Genomic DNA, 21694 nt, shown 5'->3' on the forward strand with positions numbered 1-21694 from the left:
AACCCTTCATGCAAGTTGCTGTCAATGCTCTCTCCATTCCAGACAGAGGACAGGGACCTAATTGGGCCTACAGGACGGGTTGATGGCTGTTTTCGTGCCTGCTTACTAACATGCGTGTCTAGGTGTGGCAGAATTCAGTCTGGGCTTTGCCTTCATTTTGACATACTACTTGGGAAGCAGGCATCACCCACAATCACCTCCAACTCATGTGTCTCCAACTGTAGCCACTGTCTACCAGAAAGAAGCTAGTGATGGTGAAAGATCAAATTCGCTAGCGTCAGATGTCAAGTAAAATGGCTCCCTCAGAGAGGTTAAGTGAGCTGCCCAAGGTCACACAGCTACTTTGTGGTAGAACCTAGTTTAGACTGTAGGGCTCCTTGTTACTACCTTCTTGGTAAACCAATGGTTGCTGATCAGGGATGCTCATTTTGATCACCTGCACAACTTGTAAATGATGTATATGCTCAGGTCTGGCCCAGAAGACTATAATTCTGTTGGAGATCAGGTATTTATGTTTTTAAAAAAATCTACACAGGTAGATTTTTTTAAAAACATAAACACCTGATCTGATCTGATGCATGCATGTGCGTGTGCGTGCACACAGACACATCCTAAACTAAACCATAATATCACATAGTATCTAACACATAGATACTAACACATACAAGAATCACGGGACTATACCATGACACTAATTGTACTAGATGTGCAATATCTATTGCACGTTTTCCATGGACCTGCTCGGTGCTAGGTGCTTGAGATGCTCTGTATTATTTCATTTGTAGAACGAACCACTGAATAAGGTAACCTTAGCATTTTACAGATGAAGAAACTCATGCTGAGAGAAATTAAGTAAGTTGTTCAAATTACAGTTTTGGTAAGATTGCGATTCCAATCCAGATTTGCCTTTCTCCGTAGATCCTGCTCTTATGCCCTGCCACATACCGTGGGACATAAGTTACTCAGAAGAACTTCTAAGGCAGGGCTCATAAACCCGCAGGGGAGAGGTGGATAGCGTATATGAGTAAAATGGATCAAATAGTGAGCTGGAGTAAGCGGGAGCCCATATGCCCCTCTACAGGGTTCTGAGTTTTAACTGTCGACAGGTATTCTGAATGTTTCAGGAGTAACTATGCAGAGCTACTGGAACTCTCATATGCTGCCATGGAAATGCAAAATGGTTCAGCCACTTTGGAAACAGTCTGGCAGGTTCATATAGAATTCAACATATATTTCCCCCTGACCCAGCAATCCTACCTCTAGATATTTTTCCCAGAGAAATAAAAACCTATGCTCAAAAACAGATGTGTACGCAATGTCATGGCGACATTATTTACAACAGTTCCAAATTGGAAGCAACTTACATGTTTATAAACTGGTGAATGGATAAATACATTGTAGTATATCCTTACTATGAAATATTACTCAGCAATTAAAAGGAATGAAATACTAACATACAGGACAATATGAATGAATTCAAAAGCACATGGGCTCCTCTAAATGAAAGAAGTCATATGCAAAAGGCTACAAATCTCTATAATTCCATTTACATGAAATTCTATCTATAAAAGGCAAACTCTAGTGTTAGGAAACAGATCAGTGGCTGCCTGGGAGAAGAGTCAGGGAAGGGAATTAGACTGGACAAAACTTTTCAGAGAGAACTGGTCTATGTCTTCATGTGTGTGGTGGTTACACAATTGTATACCATGACCAAAATTCATCAAACTTTACATCTAAAATGCATGAATTAAATTTAATTATGTAAATTATGTAAATAATATCTCAATTTTGAAAACAAAACTGTGTAGACAAAAAAAAAAAAAAAGTTCTGCAGGCCGCTTACAGCCCATAGAGGTTTTCAACCTCTAGTCTCAGCAGAGAGATTCTGTTGTGGCAGTCCCTGAGGGAATACAGAGATGACAAAACGTCATCCATCTTCCTCCCCAAGGCTGGGCTCAGGAAACATGGTGAAGCTGCATTCATACCCCTTCTTCCTTTCTCTCTCCCACTTCTCAAGGTGCAAAATGCTCCCATGCTGCCCCCTGGCTGTTCAGCACCTCCTACCACATCACCCGCTCACATCTTGTTCTTCAGAGGCAGCTCTGAAACCACACTTTGGTTGGCTCTCCTCCTGCCAGTCTTTATTCTAGGCTGTCCCTCAGTGCTCTGTGCAAAGCAGAGACAAATTTTACCTGGTTAGCACACTACCAAGTGGGTACCATGGTTGATACTGATTAAATGATCAAGTACTGATATTTCACAAAGACAATACATGAAACCTTAACCTAAGTTCAGTTATTACTTTTCAGTCCATTAGGGGATACTTTGGGAAAATGGAACTATTTCTGGAACCCACCACATTTATCTCCATCACAGAGTGATCTGCCTTTTTTGTTCATACATATATTTCATCTTTGATATCATCAGAAAACATGTACAAATTAACATATGCAAGTGGTTTGTGAGGGTAGTATAGAATGGTGCAAATAAATCTCAGTACTCAATTATCAAAACTCTAAGTGCTCTGAACTATTAGGATGAGGACCTCTAAGACATTTTAGAGTCAGCCCTTCAATTTTCTGGAAAAAACAAAAAATGAATGCCTACACATGATGCTGGGCTTTCCCGAACTTAAATGTCATAATAAATTGATTACAAAAGAAAAGACTAACTACAATATCAAATCAAGTATCATGTTATGTTTAAAAAAAAAACAAGAACTTAAAATTGTATTAAAGTCACATAAAGAAAAATGTCAACATATGAATAAAGACAAAAAAAAGAGGAAAAAAATTGTATTAAAGTCACATAAAGAAAAATGTCAACATATGAATAAAGACAAAAAAAAGAGGAAAAAATTGTATTAAAGTCACATAAAGAAAAATGTCAACATATGAATAAAGACAAAAAAAAAGAGGAATAGATCATTGTAGGTGTATTAGATAATGAGGGATTTCTTTATTCCTTTTAAAACATGTTTCCTTTTCCTTTGACAATACTATTTGTGTAATAAATACCAAATCGGAAAATCACAGACTGGATCTCCAGCCGAAAGGTCCTGCTCACCTGTCACCCATCAGTTAACATCTGTGTTGCCTACTCACACTTCCTTCTTCTTAGAGATTTGAAAGGCCAAGGGATTGATTTCGCAGTACCCTGCCAGGTACCTGCAAGTATTTCATCAACCCTTTAGTCATGCCTTCTAAGGCTGGCTGCTAAGCATCCCCATTTGCAAATAGGAATAAAAAAAGCCAGAAAACTTGATTAACAAAGCAGGCGTGCAGCTAGGAAGAACCCCAGCTCTGAGAGATGAGTGACTTTCATTCAGAAAAATTTTTAAAAGTGATATCTTGACAAGACAAATGGTTAATATATTTTCTCCAAAAGCAAAACCAGGTTAAAAATGTCGAGTGCTATTAAAGCAAAACTGTTGCTTAAAAAAGAAAATATGCAGAAGTATGTCCTGGTCAGTTTCAGTCAGTGTTGTGACATTTGCCTGAAGCCCATCCAAGCTCTCTGAACGTGGTCTCCTAAATTCCTCTAGGACCAGCGCCCTTCTCTCCCCATATTAACTTATTCTCAGCGAATAATCTGATTAAATCATATGCAGCAGAGCTGAGACAACAGGTCACCATGATGTCAAATAGTATCTGAAGAGACAATAAAGCCTAATGATCAAGATAACAAGCTCTAAAGAAGGCATTTTGGGCATTGGCTCATGGTTTTTCAATGGCTTGGTGGCTCTAAAGAAAAATCTCACTTTTTGCTGGAGGTCTATTCTGCCTACATACAGTCCACTGTACTTGAAATGCCTTTCAGAATCCTTAGAAAAACACTGTGAAACCATGGATGCTCAAGAGGAAATAAGAACTTGTAAAAAGAAACATATCAATGGGTTACATGAAAACTGTGAAAGAACTTGGCCCTTTAAGAAGGTTCATTCTGCCGGGAGAACATAGTAGGTGCTCAATAAGGAATAATGATGGGGAGAAGATCGACCCTAGATTTTTAGATCACTATGACTTTGCCAAGCTTTTATCTTCTGGGAAGGAGATGACAGTTGTGCACAATTGCAAATATGTTGTGAGGTGACCCACATTCTACTAGTAAAATGGAAACACCAGAAATAAAAGGCAAAAGTCACAGAGTTGACAATAAAGAGCTGATCTGAATTATCTGCCACTGCCTTGCAAAATGCTACCTCCCTATATTTATTTATGCTGTTTCTTTAGTCTGGAACCTAACTTTGCCTGGGCCAACCTTACTCCTCCTTCAAGGGCCATTACAAATGCCATATCATTCACAAGATTCATCCTAATTCCTCCAAACCGGTAATAATGTCTAGACTCCAGGAACTGTGTGCTGAGGTCCCTGATCATCGCCCATCTTCACTTAGACCTTTTCCACACTCCTTACCTCTCTCTGACCAGCATGTGAGTTTTCTGAAGGCAAGAGTCATCCTTCATCCCTTCAGACCCAGCAAAATTCCTTGCACGTATCTGTGGAGCAAATGATGATTTTCCTAACAAATGCTTCCCAGGATAGGAACATTAATAGGGAGATTCAGTTCCTGTAAGTAGGTCATTTTTTATTGTTGAAGATTAGACACTTTTCTAGGAGGGAGAGGGAAAGAAAATTCAGAATACGAAAATGTGTGAAGATGTCTGGCTTACAGCAGACCATCTTATATGAGGCTGTCATGAAGTGAAGCAAGGCAGACATGTCTGGTCTTCAAATGCATCAGTAGGCTCCATCAATGAATAAGATGCCTCAGCTGCCTTTCCTAGACAGCATTTGGAATGACCCCCCTAAATCCTGCTTCACTATATTCCTTAGAGGGACACTTAAACCTCAAAGAAGATTCATCTAAAGAAACTGGCACATGGGATTTCATTTTCCCTAAGGCTTCCATGTCTTGTGTCAGTAAATCATCAATAATTAAATAGCAATAGTTAAAACAAGACTACCCAGGAATACAGGCCCACCGCTTGGGTTATAGAAATGGTTTGCATGGTCCCTTATCTCAGGCAATTTTAAAGATCACCCACAGTTTCTAGTTTAAAATGGTGCCTGGTTGATGGCTCCTGATGCTATACCCATCAAAGTACCCACTGAACAGGAAGGAAAAAATAGATGATGATAACTTACAACACCAAAACATTCATCACAAACTGCCAGAGCCTATAAGGATTTTGTACTACTACAAAAAAATGAATTGGGCTGGCAAATGTAAGCAGTAGTCCACCTCCCACAAAGTCTGTTACTAGATAAAAAAAATGCAAGGTCTGTAACAACTAGAAATCAAGCAGCTGTCTCTTCCCAGGAGGCATTTGGACTTCTATATTCATTCCTCTTTCTTTACACTTCTCATCTTGTTTCTTTTCTATAGCCAGTAAGAAACTAGATTTCCCATGAAAAGAATGAACCAATATTAGGTAGCGATAGGCAAAGTATGGTGCAATGCAATGAATCCTGGGAAATGTGGTCTTCATAAGTAAAGTGTGTCTGTGTGAGGTGGTGGGGGTAAAAATGTGAAGGAGATGACAGTTGTACATTCATGGGTTGGACATTTTTCATGCCAGAGTCAAGGAGTGGGGGAAGGAAGAAGCCCCATTTCATTCCCATAAAGACAGTCTGGAGACAAAAGACAATCTCTAGACAAAGCTGAGCACATAAAGCTACCATTTGTTTGCAGATCCAATGAGAAATTTTAAAAAGTGACCAAATAAAAACTCAAAACAACATGAGGATGATAGAAAAAAGATGCTAAAGAATATGGTAAGAAAATGACATCCTAAGTAAGGAGTCAGAAAAAGAATGCAATTCTGAAAATTGTCAAAGAAACCAAACACTGTTCTTGAAAATTGTTTGGCATCGCTGATAAAAACATTAAAGTGAAGGACAAAAAATTATAAAGTAAGAACTTGTGAGATTTTAAAAAGATAAAAGAGTAAAAGAATAGCGATGGGTAAGATAAAAGATTTCAGGGGAACTAGTAATGAATAGCAGAATTAATATTCATATAATTAACAGTAAAAAGTAGAAATGATGCTGCAAAAAGTGGAATTAATGATGTTGGAAAATACTTAAAAAGGAAAGAACAGAAAGAATGATTAAAAAATGACAAATATGGAAGATATAAAATAGAGGTCTAATGAGCAAATCATAGATGTTCTGAAACTAGAAATTTTGGAATAGAAACAAAAATCCAAGACATGATTAAAGGAAATGATCCTGAGGAGTAGAGGGATGACCTGAATTTGAGGATTTGTGATCCATGCAAAATGAGGGAAAGAGATTCATATGTAGACACATCCTGTGTAGAGCATTCAATTCTAAAGTTCAATTCCAAAGATTTAGAAAACTAAACCCAAAGAAACAAAACCTAAAGACATGTTACTATAGAGTTCCATAAATTGGTCTACCCTTCTGCTGATCTAAAACACTAAATGCTAGAAAATAGTAGCTCAACATCTATAGATTCCTAAGAAGGGTAGGATGTGAAAAAAGCATACCTAGCCCAATATACGTAGATACATACAAATGTCCATGTCACGCATATGCAGTGGTGGCAGTTTCTTTATATGTGAGGATCAGACTAAGATGCTCCTCGACTTACGACGGGGTTAGCCCCAATAAACTCACAGTAAATTGAAAATATAAGATGAAAATGCATTTAATACACCTAACCTACTGGACATCATAGTTCAGCCTAGCCTACCTTAAACATGCTCAGAACACTTATGCTAGTCCACAGTTGGGCAATTATTTTAAAGCAGGAGACACAGATGGGCATTCTGTGGCCATATGGGATGAGAGAACACAAAACATGATATGCAAAAAAAAAAAAAAATGCTGGTAACACAGCACACTGTAGAGTATCGGTTTTTTATCCTCATGACCACGTGGCTGACTGGGAACTGAGGCTCACTGCTGACACTCGGCATCTCCAGAGAGTGTCATACTGCGATCGTTAGCCCAGGAAAAGATCAAAATTCAAAATTCAAAATATGGTTTCTACTGAATGCATATACCTTTTCATCATTGTAAAGTTGAAAAATCCTAGGTCAAACCATCATAAGTCGGGGGACCATCTGTGTATCGAAATCATACTTTTATTGAAAAAGTTACTTGATGATATATTCCAGCTGACTACAAGATTAGAAAATTAGAAACTCAAGAATGGGGAAATCATAAAGTAGATGAGCACTTATTCTCTTCAAGGATGCCACACTAAGAAACTAGAATAATCTATGAATGAGGACACAGAGCTTCAACGTATAAGCTAGAAAAAACTTGTGTTTTCACATAAAGGAAAATATTTCTATGAGAGAATATGACACGACCGCTATAAATGAGAATTACAAAGAGTTTTTAATGGCATGGGAAAATGCTTTCCATATAACCTTAATGCAATTTGCAGCTGCATATATTGCATGATTTCAAATATATAAATAAAACACATAGAAATATAAATAGAAAAAGACCGGAATGAAATATGACAAAACTTAACAGTTTCTCCCTTTTACCAGTGTGAGTATGAATAACATTCTCCCTATTTCTTGATAAAGTTTTAATTTTTTTCCTACAAAATAATAGCCTTTAAAAAACTTATTATTCAATTTTTTAAATCACGAAAAATACAATTATGAAAATTATGTGGAAACGTAAACATATATTTATGATACAGAACTAAGTGAGAAAAAAATATAACATTGTACATGGATTGTGCCTGAAAGACTGCATTAAGGGAGCAGTTGTTTCAAGGTAGAGGGATTAAAAATAATATTTTCTTCTAAAAATTTCATTTAATATTACTATTTTATGTTTTATAGGAAAATACAATTTAAAAAGAATGCCTTACAAGGTATGTTAGTCATATCTTCTATATGGTGACATTACAGAAAAAAAATCTGATGCCAGAAACTACTATCCACAGTTTCCCCAAGACCAGTCAGGTTCAAGTCCAGGTTCTGACAAATTACTATTATTATAACTTAAGCTAAGCAACTTCAAAGCAGGACCTTTTCCTGTTTTACACTCTATTCCCAGCACTTAGCCTCGTGTTTAGAAAATTGCAAGTGCTCATGAAATAAGCATTTCATAAATAAACAAATGAGTAGCAGAAGAAAAGTCTATTCCATTTTATAGCTACCACTTTTGGTCAAAAGATTCTTTGCATTCATTCAGTTTTTACAGCATTTCCAGTGCTGAAAACTATAAGAGTGCTTTGCTTCAAGAATTCTCATCATCCATTCTAGATTACAGGCTCCATGGAAATCCAGTTGGAGCCAAAACTTGGTGCCATATTTTTATTTCTCTTTTTCCATTTCAAAAGAAAAAGCTGTAGTTAATTCTAATTTTCCTGTGGGCAGAAGGAAGGGAAACTTTTTATGTGTGTGAAAGAATGGCAACCCCCCAGCCACCTGATGACAGTTCCTCCCAGGAACACCTGTTTGCTCCAATTGAAGCCTCTCCAAATTGAGTCCTGGGGATCAGGAGCTTGCGCTTCAAATGTCCCACCGTTCTACAATATTTATTCCCCACCTGTCTGATGGCCGTGATAGCTTGGGAATGCTCCAGCCAGCGAAAGCTGTTTCTTGGCCCTGGCATGGCAGAGCTAACAGCAGTTAATGTTCACCCAGAATCTGGACCGGGTCCAGTTGCCTGAGATTTAAAAAATGCCTCTTCTTTTCCTTTCCACAGTCTTCTAGGCTTAGCACAATTTCTTAATGATGGGGAGGTAAATAATACTGATATGTTAGAAAACCAAATTGTGTCTTTCATTCCTTGTCTCTTAAATCTGATTATTGAGGGTGGGGGCGGGGGGAGGGGGAGAGACTCTTAGTCACATTAAATAGTTGCCCAGTACTAAAAATGAGGATTAGTAAATTATTTTCTCCAACAAGAGAATTATTAAAATACAGAAGGTAAAACGTAATAAAAATGATCTTAAACGCATAATTTAACATGTAATTCAGGGAAGAAAAAAAGATGCCCACATCAAACTCCAATTATAATAGTGAAATAATGTTTTATTTAAAAAATTCTAGCCACGAGAAAACTGTACATCTGAAAAGCTTACATAAAGCCTTATAAAATAAGAGACCTTTTATCTCCTCCAGATCCATGAGCTTGAAAATACTTTATCTATGCAATTTCAAGGCACATAAAAACCCCAGTGAATAAATAAAATGTTCTTTTTTTTTTTTTTTTTTTATACAGAAGCTGTAAAAATTATCCACATAAATGGCTTGGCCTTGAACAAACAGATTAAAAGACCTAAAAGACTAGGGCTTCAGATCATGTATACATAATAGAAAATGAATGCTTTTCTTTATTGGCTGGGCAAGTTTCTACTAACTAAATTTCTATAAGCTCAGTTGATGAGAAAGATTTAATTGGAATATATGAAAAAATTCAGTTTTTTAAAATTATACACTAATTCAATAAATAATATGCTACAATAAAATAATCCATGTACTCTGCCAATATTCTTTGCATCTATTCGTAAATCATATGTATAGTAGGTCTAGTCAACATGCAGTATAATTTCAGAGGCCATAAAAGTTACATAAAAATATGTAATTTTAGTTAAGAAGGTTAAATTCTCAAAATCTTTCTGAAATTGGGGTAAAACATATGAAATTATTTTTCATAATTGTTTACAATTAGAACATTTAGGTGACTTCAAGCCTTTCTAATTTGTTTGAAGAAACTCTTAAAGCCATTGCAATTAAAAAAATTCTCAATAAGCCTTGGATTATATTTACTTTATGAGCAGGTGCAGTTACAAGTTGTTTGTTAACTTCCTATGTACCCCTGACACAGTTGTGGACAAACAGATCTTTCTAACACCATCTCCCAGCATGCAAATTTTCCTACTGGGAGTTATACCCTGAAGCTGCCATAAAAAGGGAAGCAGCATCCCCCATGTGTGGGCTGAGAATGAGGCAGTAACTTTTAGGACCGGATACTTGCTATCTCCTCTATAGTCTTACCTGACCCCAGGCCCTAAGAATTACTCCTTCCTGTCATGGCCTACTGCAGTTATCTCTTGCTTACTATACAAGCCACTATATATTGTTGTTTTTTAAAAATATTAAGCTACTTGGGAGCAGAGCACTGAGTTTGTTGAATCTCTGATGCCTAACATATTCCTTTTTATACAAAAACATTAAACATTTGTTGTTGAAGAAGATTGCTGCTGCTGTTATTGCTAAGAGACTGCTAAGAACTGGGTATTGGTCCAAGTTTTCTCCATGTTGGTGGAATGGCCTTGGACAAGACTCAACTTCTGTAGGTCTCAATGATCTACAACATAAGGATAATAATGGCAATACTAATTCATAGAGTCCTTAGGATGATTATGTTAAATGAAATTATGCATGTAAATATGTCCTATGAACCAGAAGGCCCTGTAGAATAAATTTTAATTGTTTTGATTGTCTTTAAGGACTTATTTTTGATACATGATCTGATTTCCCAAAGAAGGTATTCTTGCAGAGTTTCTTGTTAAACTTTGTGGAAAATTCAAAATAAGTGTTTCTGGTAGACTGACAGATTTCAAATGAGCCAGCATATCAAAGTAATTAAGAGGTATTTAGCTAGGATATTGTACACAGTTCTGGAACAATGCCTCTTTTCTCAACTTGTTTGGAGTTGGTCATGGACTCTTAAACATATTATGAAAAATTCCCAGAAAGGTGCACATACACACATATTCAAAAATTTTCTAAGAACTCCAGTGGTTCAGAGACTCTGGGAAGCCCACCCCAGCCAGTGACTGTCACCCTATGCCTGGAGACAGAGAATGTAGTCTCATAAAAGCACTTGGAAGCCTGATTCAGATACTTTTAACTAACTTGAGAATTGAAAAGCCGATTTTTTTTTTTCATCACAGAATCATTAAGGTTTCAGAAGATGGAAAGTAGAATGGTTTTTCCTAGGTAAACTATAATTGTACAGGAAAGCTGGGTACCAACCATTCTTTCATAATTCCGAGCCTCAACAACTCTCTTTTTAAAATTTTTTATAAAATATACTTTTTGAGCATTTTCCCCATTGATAGTCATACTTAGTTTCAAAGTCTTTCACATAACTGCAAAAGAAGTCACTAACTTTAAAATATGATATTGAGGTTAAGAAAATGATTATATACCTCCCGTCACTTCAACTTCTTATTGAAAATGTTAGAGACAATTTAAAGTAAAAAAAAAAAAAAAAAAAAAAGGAAAACAACCTCAATTGATACTAGTAAGGTGCCAAATTTTAGAATTTAACAAATGCTTGAATTATACTTTGTGATAGTGAATATATTTCTTTACAAAGTGTTTTTTTCCCCCATAAAAGCAAAGAATTCTTTCTTAATGCCTAGATGACAAAGTCTCAAGATGTACACAGTTGTTTCTTATTATGGCTTCCCTGGAAAACATTTCTGGGAAAGCACAATTCCCAGCCACTTACTTTGTTTACAACAGACAAAACTGCTTGTGTGGTATAAATAGGAGTCTGTCCTTAAATGCTGTTGAAAAATAAAATGCAGCCATGAAAAGGAGCCATTTCCTGCCCCCAAGGTGGCTTAAAAAAAAAATCTTAGCTACTTTCGGAACAGCACCAAAACATAAATAATAATTATCAATCGCCGCACAATAAAAGACTAATTAAAAAAGAAAAAAGTAAAAAAGAAAGAAACCAAGAAAAAAAAAAGAAACTTAACAAGCTACATATTCCAGAGATACACTCAAAATTGTCAGCATTAGAAAGTTTTCTTATCCTGCAAGATTATGAAACCCCTTTTTGTCCTCCTGCATTTGTGATGTATATCTATAACTCGTTCTTGTTTGTGCAGATAAGCCTTGCCTTGTCTCCCTAACTGCACTTTTAAAAGAAGATTCACAGTTGTTTGACTTTTGATCTGGGTAGCAGCTAGCTCGACCACCTGCACTGTGCATGAGCTGTTACTGAGCTCCCTTTGTCCCATCTTATAACACAGCGAGCCTTTTAAAATTGATGTGTGAATACACTACTTTACAATGTGAGCGTTCAAACAAAAAAATATGGTGGTGGTGGTGGTGGTGGTGGTAGCGGCAGTGGCAGCAGCAGAAGAAGGGGGAGATTTGTGGAGAGAGAAGCCCTGACACTCGCTTTATGAAGTTCAGATATTGTTCACTGCCTCTGGCATTTAATGAAACAGATGGCCGAAGGCCTCCCTCAATTTACAATGGAGCAGACAGTGGTGTAATGGTGTGGGGGCCTGGGATTGTAAAACGTTGTTTGGTGATGGTATATGTTAATAAATAGCCATTTACAAGGGGGGCTGAAGGCTCCTTTACTTGTTTATAAGGAAGGCCTAGGGCTCCTTGCTTCTAGTTAACAAGCTCAAGGCTGTGTTCAAAGACGGCATTGACGGCGAAGGTAAAGGGCACCCTCCCACCCCACATCGCATTAGAGGATGGCATGGATCCCGAGGAAAAAAGGAAAAATCATAAAAGAAAGGTAATTCAAGAATTAGGTCAAATTGTGGCTCACAACCGAGAAAAAATATAAGATGCTTTTCTATTGTGATTAAATAATGGACAAAAATATTCTGTTACTGTGAAGTCACTTATTTTATCTTTGAATGAACATGTTTACATTGTAGGCAAAGTGCAATAGAGAAAAACCTGCAGGGTTTCAACTAAATTACATGTGAACCTAGATAGCAACTCTGAAACTATTCTTAGCCGTCCTTCCAGAGATTACTCATTGACCAGGCCTGTGCCAGGGTAACATGGCCTGGTGCTAAATGCCACCAGGCTCCTGACGGCGAGCCGCTTACAATTCAGACCTAAGGACCCCAGAGAGAACTGGTCGTACAGAAACTCCTCATGCCCTTCAAAGTAAGGATGTGCCAGGAGAAATGTCACCACCTCCCAGTAACCATTCTGTCAATGGCCTGTCTCGGTGGCAAGAAAGGCTATGTTTGACCTCAACTAAAGGTTATTTTCATTTTATAAAACACTGTGATCCTGACTGTATTTCCTGCGTTGCATACAGGCAGGACATTTCAACCTGTCTGGATATCCACATAGGGGTTTGTTGAACGTCCATGCTTCGGGGTACTAGAGTGGTTCCCTGGCTTTTTTATTTTTCTTTCACTCGAATATCCTCTTCTATTTATTTCGGCTGGTTGCACAATATTGTGGGGGGATGGTCTAAAAGCCTTTCGGGGATGAGGCAGGAGATAAAAAAGGCCTGGAAGAAAATCCAGACATAGGCCCTAATAACCACAATATACACAACGTGAAGCAGAAGATGTTAGTGCCTCGTGAGAGGTACAAACTCCTGTGAAGTAAAGGCAGACCTTTTCTGGCTGGGAGACAGACTGCCGAAGGCTTGATGTTGGGAGTGGTATTGCGCCTGAGATCCGGAGTATACCTCAAAGTTCATCTGGAACAGTCTGAGGATAACATCTGTTGTTTTTGTCCACCCAGTATTTATTCCCCTTTTTAGTAAAAACCCTTGATTTTTCCGAGGGAAGTATTATTTGTCCATTCTCGGTCTGTGTGTCCATCTCTTGCATGAGGTCCCAGGGATAAAACATCGGATCAGACATAGATGGGGTTTTTACCTAATCTGAGACACCCAGAACCAATAATACTCCCTGCTATGATTTTTCTTGGAACTACTGGGAAGAAAAACTTGCTATATTCAGTGAGTGTTTCTGAGAGGGCTATCAGAAGCTGTGTCTCCACAAGGAGAAACTCCGATAAAAGATGAAACCCACAGACAAGCGAGCTGAGGATGGAAAAGCAGGACCCGGTCCTGATGACACGATTTGAACCCTTATATTCCATTGTGTTTGAAGTTGCGTCTGCCCTTGAACTATGTAGTTACATGTGACAATATATATATATTCCGTATCTTTCTATGAATGTCACTACGGTAGTTTACTCCACTAAGTATAGTTATTCTCATCTGTAAAATGGGGCTATGATGCTTCCTTCACAGAGTTCTTAAGGATTAAATCATATAATATGTATAAAGTATGATTAGGGTCAGGCACAGACTTAGGGCAGCTATAGAGTTATCATTGATAACTTTAGATGCTGCATCCGAATATCTGAAACAGGACCAAAATTCTATGTTTAAAGCTACAACAATGTTACTAAAGAGAAACATACATAAAGAAATCCAAAGCCCTTCTTTAGTTTGGTAAAAACATCACCCATGTCAGCCTTGAAGAGGCTATAGGACAAAGGCAATGAGCCAAGTGTACAGTAATAAATTTACTCACACAAAAAGGACCAAGATTTTTTTTTTTTTTTAATTCTCTTTGTAGCATTATTCTAAGCTCAGATCCTAAATCTACGTCTAAAGAATCTGCAGCAAATTCAATCATTTTCTTCTGAAAGAATAAGCACTTGATTAAAAGCTCAATAATTTCTTAGAGGTTAAGATTTTGCTATACTAATTTCAGGTCAGGGCCCATGTTCATCACTAGTAAAAACAGACCGAGAAAGAGGAATGAGATAAACAGAGAAAAGTGAAAATGTAAATGCAAGGTACTTCGAGAGAATATATACATTTTCGGTGCATAGAGAGAGTAAATTCTCAAGGACATTTTTCTCACAAGTCTTGAAAACTCTTCACTATTGAATTTTCAGACATTGTAATAAGAACAATTAAAATATAACAAAGTGTTTCCTAGGCAAAATGAGATGGGAAAAAGAATACATTTTTAAAGAAGATTTTAAAAAAATCCAGTCATGGCCTATTTCTTTAAGGATAAACCTGTTTATTTAAAAAATTATATTTCTGTTGTTTATAGATCTGACATCGGTATTTCTGGTATACTTACCCTTAGGAATTATTCTGACAGTATATTTAAGTTTTCCAGATGTTTTACCTGTCACTCTACCAAAGCAACAAAACCAGCACTTTTTGATCTAATAAGACCTCCCAGTCAAATGTATAGGGAAAAACACATAAACATGCACATACATGCAAATATATGAAGAGCAACATTTAAGCCTCTCGATGTTAGTTGTGATACTTTAACATGACCAATATAATAATTAAATTTAGTGAGTTAATGAAAAATCCATTTCTTTGGCCCCAATCACCACATGAATAGTCATTTGTTTCACGACCATTTTCATTATTATCTGAATACCACTTTATTTAAACTGTCTACAGTGTCAGGAAATGAACACTGTGTCTCTAGGTAGCTCTCTATCTTATGTCAAGGCAAGAAAAATACAGGAAATTAGCTATATCTGTATTTTGATGTCTGTTTTACTATTATAATTTTGAATAGACCAATTTGTTTTCTCTTTTAGTAATATAGTGTATTTGTACAAATAATTTATTTATGTTGGTTAAATCAGTTGCTATCTCACTAAGCTCGATATGTCTCAATATTTTCAGCATAATTCAGCTCCTTTCAGTATCTGTTTCTGTTATGATTCCATATCATCTATTTTTCTACTTTCCCCCAAACATGGTGATTTTACAGCTTTTGAAGTAATATTTTCTATTGGTTATTTGTTTTCCTGGTACCCCTTTTTAATGACCAGTAAGGATGAACTGGAGTTATAGAATCTTCAACAGCTTCCTTGAGGATTAGATAATTTTACGAATTCCCACAGCATTTTATATGTACCCATTCTCTACCAGACTGAAGCACTGTGAAGTCAGGAGTCAAACTGAGGATCCCTGAGGTCTTGTATATAGGCATTAAGTATTTACTGAGGAAGTGAATAAGTGGAAAAAAAAAAAAAAGAAAGGAAAGAAGGAAGGAAAAAAGGAAAGAAATAGATTTTTTTAAAAAACCTCCTTTGAAGTTAATAAAAGATTAAGTATAAGTGGCAGTGACTGCCACTTACTCATTTTATTTCCTATCTGTTATTGGTCAGTTTTACACATAATCGGATGTATTTATATACAGACTTTGGCATTGATGAAACATTGGTTTCACCTGTCTTCAGAATAGATTAATCACTATAAGAAAAATGACCCAAATGAGGGGCCATGTCATGACATTTCCATTGACGTCACACATTTAAAAGCAATCTAAATTTAAAAAATTAAAAAATCATCACCATTCTTTCATTTAAATAAAATGATTCCTTGATTTGGTGTATTGTAGAATATTTACCTATTCTCAGTCATACAGAATTTATCAGGTGAAAATAAGTTAGCTTATGTTGTATGCAAGTCAACACCTACAGCTCACAGAGAGGATATTCATTTCCTTTATACATCTGTGAAGATGACAGAGTACACAGCTCAATATTACAACTTTTCTTAAATAAGAAGCATGATGTAGCCGTGCAATTTGATAGGAGAATGTGACTTCTCCTTCTGAAACAAACCTCACCAGTGCAGGAAGTGACCAACGGCATGTAGATGGGAGGGATCGAACAGAGGAAGCAAAATCAGAGCATTAAATAAAAGACTTTGGCACATCAACCCTGGTTCCATTTATCTAGACACTGTTTTTCCAGGGAATAATAAGAAATAATAAAGAACTGGATAAAATATTTTTGCCTTTTCCCAAGTCTAAAAGAAATTGTATATTATGTGGGATAGTATTCAGAAACTAAAACAAAGCCACCGTCTGCATTTGATTCCCAAAGATTCAGGTTGCAGTATTAATTAAAAGTACCTGGATACCTTGGCTGATACCAAGATTCCAGTTATAACCTAGTAAAAAACAGTCACCAACATGCACAGGTGGACATAAGAGTTTCCTTGGTGCAGACATAGCAAGGTGATGTCCGCCTAGGGATTTTATTTCTGTTCACACTCTAGACAGATCCCCAAAGGTGATGAGTCAGTGATTGACTGAGTTTGCCTACAAAGAGAACCCCAAGCAGACTTCAGCGGAGTAATTTTCTCCAGTAGGCTTTTGAATCAACCATGTTAGTATGATTTCCCTAAAGAAAGCCCAGTCAAAGGTCGCGGGAGTTGTTTGTGTTTCACCCTCTCTAAATGACTTGCAAATTTATTCAAACGCAATATGAGGAGATGCTTTATTTGCTGAAATAAGTGTCTGCAGTGTCCTGCACAAAAGGGTGAGGTACATCAAGCAGAAACATGGACAGAAATACACTGGTTCAGAAACTCATAAATCCTTATTTGAATCTGCCAACCTGAAAGCCACGTAGAGCCCGAATAAACTATTTTCCCTAAATGCTACATCTGATTAAGCCATACCATTAAATGACAGCTGAACTTTAACATTAATATGATATTATTTAAATAACCACATGATTTTTTTTTACACTAAAAATGATGAATGATTTCTGGACAGCTCAATTGACATAAAGCAGGATGACTCTTTAATGAGATTTGACAAAATGGAGACACATGCAGAATATTCGTTACAGCTCACATCGCAGAGCTCTCTCAGGGAAGTCATGGAGAGCTGTTTCCTTTTTTTCTTTTTTATTGTCTATAGGCACTGAAGCATTCCTTTCATTCGCCACTTCTCTGTGGATTTTGAGTTTTTCTAGGTCATTTACATACTACTCTTAATCAGAGAATTTGGTGGTTTATGGTTCTGAATTGGGACTGTGTTTGCAGGAAGGGAGGGGCATGTAGCCTTAGGTCAGCGCAGGCTGGAAGTGTCCCAGGAACTTTATTTAGACTTGCTACTGATCTGCCTGATAGAGGAATCACATCCACCTTTGGAGACTCAACAGCTATACCTCTGATTGGTTCTCATGCAATCCATCTCTGACGCAGCAAACATACTTTTAGCAAATTACCACCCCATGAATACATGATCAGAGACGACTTTACTTACTTTCAAATGATTGTTTCTATAGTATCAATGAGAAAAAAAGATCCTCTTTTTTCAAATTCTAATTATAAACTATTATAGCAGCAATTCCCAACTTTCTCCATTCACATTTCCATCCACAGTTCAAAACTGAAGGTTATGCTAGATGATACTCTTAGTTGGTAAATTCTGAATGCAAAATAATTCCATGCTGAATCTACCTAGGTAAAAAATGGCTCCAATTTTCATACCAGCCAAAAAATTTTCACTCCCCTCCGAAAAATGCAAAATATAGAATATTACCTGTATTCATTCATTTATTTTCAAACTCTCCCTAATATTCTCCATCAATCAAAGGTATAAAACATTAACATGTGTTTGCACGCACACGTGAATTCAGATTATTCAGATACTCTTTAAATTTCCAAAACCATCTTTAAGTATACATAAAATCAAAATGTTTCCCCAAACAGTGTCTCTTCAAAAAGGAATGAAAACAAGGCAACACAGAGCAGAGCTCAGACCAAGTGTGCTCTTGATACCACAGGCCCACATTCCCTCTATAAGAAGAAAGTTATCAAAGTAGAAAATAAAGTCACTCGGCTCACGGCGCCTTCCTCAGGCAATGAAAAAATACTTCACGTCTAACCCTAATTTTTTTCTGTAGCTTGAGGTAACCCCTTTAGTTCAAACCTTCTCCGTAATCTAAGGTACTCAGTATGTGTCCTTGTCCAAACAAGAGTTAACATCGGTGCTGTCATTTCAAAAAGTTCTCGACACGGTACTAAGAGCAGAAACTTGCATGCATGGAAAATGCCCAATTGCAACAAGATGAAAAACACACTTAAAAAAACAAAGAGAGAGGAAGATGCGTCCCTACCTTGCTCTTACCTTCGCAACATCCCTGTCAGAACCCTGGAGCTTTTCCCCAAGTTAGCATCTGTTTCCCGAAGCTAGGAGGAGAAGAGCAGCATTGAAACAAAACTTCAAGCAACTTGATTATTTTTCAAGTGCACTGGCAAATAATAATTTCCTTTTATGATAGACAATCCAATTCATAAAAAATTGCTATGTATGCTAAAATACATTTTTAACACCTATATAATCTCTGAAAATTCTTAGATTTAGAAAATCACATGTAACAAAGAATTTCAGAAGTTTTAAACGGGATACGTGAACTGGATATAAAAGCAAATATCTCACAAGCTGATAAAGTTTAATATATATTGGTAATTATTTTGTTTCCAATTTATGAATGAGCAAAGTCCTAGTAATATAAATGGAAGCAAAATGAATTGAGGGAGAATGAGGTCAATGTTCTTAGCTTTCACTCTAAAAGACCTGACATACGCCAAAATCTCCCTCGATGACCTTTTTCTCAGCTATAGACCTAAATAAAATATCTATGCAGGGACATTTCAGGATGGGGGCATAAAATCTCAGCATAGTCTTACTCCATCCCACACTCTTTTTTCCCCTTTCCTCGGGCCCTACATCCTTCTGTCACCTTAGCCATTTTTAAATATACTTACATCTATGTAATTGTTACTGTGTACGCATGTGCTAAAGACCCTTGATTTTACGTCTTATAATTTACTGAATTTGTGAAAAAACTTCTACTTACTCTTTCACGTGCTCTCTGTATTTTTTCTCTGTCATGACTGAGGTTTTCCAACATCTCCTGGCCAATTTGCTCTATGGAAAAGAAACTTGAGTAAGAAAAGATGACTTTGGGGGCAAGTGAGAATAACCTTCAGAAGTATTAAAATGACAATGGGTTCAGAATTAATATTAAGTTAAGTGTATATTATACATCAGACACACATTTCAAGTCATGTACTTGAAAAATACTGCCATTTGCAACAACATGGATGGATCATGCTAAGCGAAATAAGCCAGACAGAAAAAGTTGAAAACCACATGATATCACTTATATGTGGGATATAAACCTAAAAGCAGCAAACAAACGGGGCAAACGAACAGAGGGTAGCGGCCAAGGGGGTAGGGGAAAGCAGGGAGGTAGATGTAGTAAAAAAAAAAAAAAAAAAAAGGAAAAAAAAAAAAAAAAAAAAAGGAAAAAAAATTAGCCACTACAGGCTAAAAACAAAAAAAAACCATTTGATAACTTTACCTATTTAACTTAGGTATGATGAGATGTGACTTAAAATTCAACCTATAGCATATGACTAACACGGCAATGATAATTTAGAGGTTCTATGACTTGTCCAAGGCCACCTCAGCTTATTATTTGTCAAGATGGAGAGTCCAGGTCCAATGGTTTCTTTATGATCATCATGAAATTCAGCCTTTGGTTTTTACAGGTTATAAATAATATTAATGATTCTACTCTACCTTTTCTACTTCATTATTGTACTATTTTGCATATGTAAATGAAACTCCATTTGGAATAATGTTAATTTTAATGTATTTGTCCTACATAAATAGTCCTCATACTGTCAATAACTGCAGCTTATTGGTAGTGGAACCAGCTCTAGGCTTCTGCTCTCTTAAAGCAAGGGCTTGTTTAGTGTGTTCTCAGCTACCGTGCATATTTGATACAGAGGAGGTAAACTCCCTAACCTGTAGTTGAGGAGAGCTCAAGCTGGAGAGAGAACTTCCAAACTGTTATGCTGATACAGGCAGGTGGGAACATTCATTATAAAGCCACACTGCTGAGTTCCAGTGAGGTTTTCCCCTGCTGCCTGGTTGGCATTGGCTGGCTCTCCTCTCACTGCAGAATCTTTTACAAGACTGTAGAATCTTTTACAATATCTGACACAAAAATCAGCTGCCTTGAATAAACTTTGTTTTCAGACTCATTGTCCATCCCCTGAGAGGTGCCTTATTCTATAATGGAATGACAATCTGACTTTCTCCTAATCTTGGCAACTTACCTACCTTATTCTACACTTCTTTTTCTCTTATCTCTTCAACTATAACCTATTACAACAATCATCTCTGGCTTATGAACTTATAGAAAGATTAAAAAAGCATCCATTTTAATAACAGTAAATAATTAAATTAAGTCATTAAACGATCACTAATGGTCGTAACTTGATTCGTGTATGTATACTGACCAACATTTTAGAAGGACATCCTAAAAACTGTAGAGCAGTGATTAGGCCATATTGAGAGTGTAGGCTGTGAACTCACACTGCTTGAGCCTAAACTCCAGCGCTGACACTAGCTGTGTGGCCTTGCACAAGTTACCTAACTTTCTCGTGCCTCATCTTCTTCACCTCTAAAATGGAGATAATAATGATAATTCTATATCATGGAGTTGTCAGAAGGATTAAGTAAGATAATTCAGTTAAAATATTTAGCACAGTGACTGACCTATAACGATAAGCATTTATTGAATGACGGTGATTGATATAAAAAAAAAAAAGAACTATTATGACCTTGACCTCCTCCTATCCTAGATCTGCCATAACCCACTTGAACTACGATTTTATTCACAAAATAAAATATCTGTCCTACCTTTCTCACAAAATTGTTGTTATAGCCAAATGAGATAACCTAAGTAAAAATGTTTTGAAGCTTTAGGGTACCATACAAATACATGTAATTGTATAGTACATGAGAATCAATGCACTCAACAAATAATCATTGAGTCCCTAACTCTGTGCCAGGTATAGATGTTGGGGACATGGCCAGTACATAAGATCAAACCCTTGCACTCAAGGAACTTCCATGCCAGTAGTGAAGATTTAGCTGTTAAAGGGCAAATGTTACATTAGAGTTGTATTTCTCAGCATACCAGAAAAGAAATGGTACTATATATTCCTTTCATAATCGAAAATACAAATAATAGAAAAGGCTTAAATACAATAACATAAAAACATTTTTGACATCTATAAACTCTGAAAATTCTTTCTAGTATAATAACTTCCCAGTATACTACTTCCTCTCAGATAGACGTTA

At 36.6% G+C, this 21694-nt stretch overlaps 1 protein-coding gene across 8 annotated transcripts in view; it reads right to left on the minus strand.

Annotated features, from left to right (window-relative positions):
- Positions 1-21694, minus strand: part of VTI1A (vesicle transport through interaction with t-SNAREs 1A) — a 333273-nt gene that overhangs the window by 114530 nt on the left and 197049 nt on the right. For 6 of the 8 annotated variants that reach the window (XM_011359295.2, XM_023530157.1, XM_023530159.1 and 3 more), the window contains 2 exons: positions 19395-19465; positions 18662-18723 (listed from right to left, as the gene is read on the minus strand). In XM_011359295.2, coding sequence (XP_011357597.1) covers positions 18662-18723; positions 19395-19465 — 133 coding nt within the window. Of the gene's footprint in view, positions 1-18650; positions 18724-19394; positions 19466-21694 lie in introns of all 8 variants that reach the window. The other 2 variants (XM_011359297.2, XM_023530160.1) reach the window with 1 other exon arrangement.

The sequence above is a fragment of the Pteropus vampyrus genome, unplaced genomic scaffold (assembly GCF_000151845.1).
Source record: "Pteropus vampyrus isolate Shadow unplaced genomic scaffold, Pvam_2.0 Scaffold46, whole genome shotgun sequence".
NCBI classification, from domain to species: Eukaryota; Metazoa; Chordata; class Mammalia; order Chiroptera; family Pteropodidae; genus Pteropus; species Pteropus vampyrus.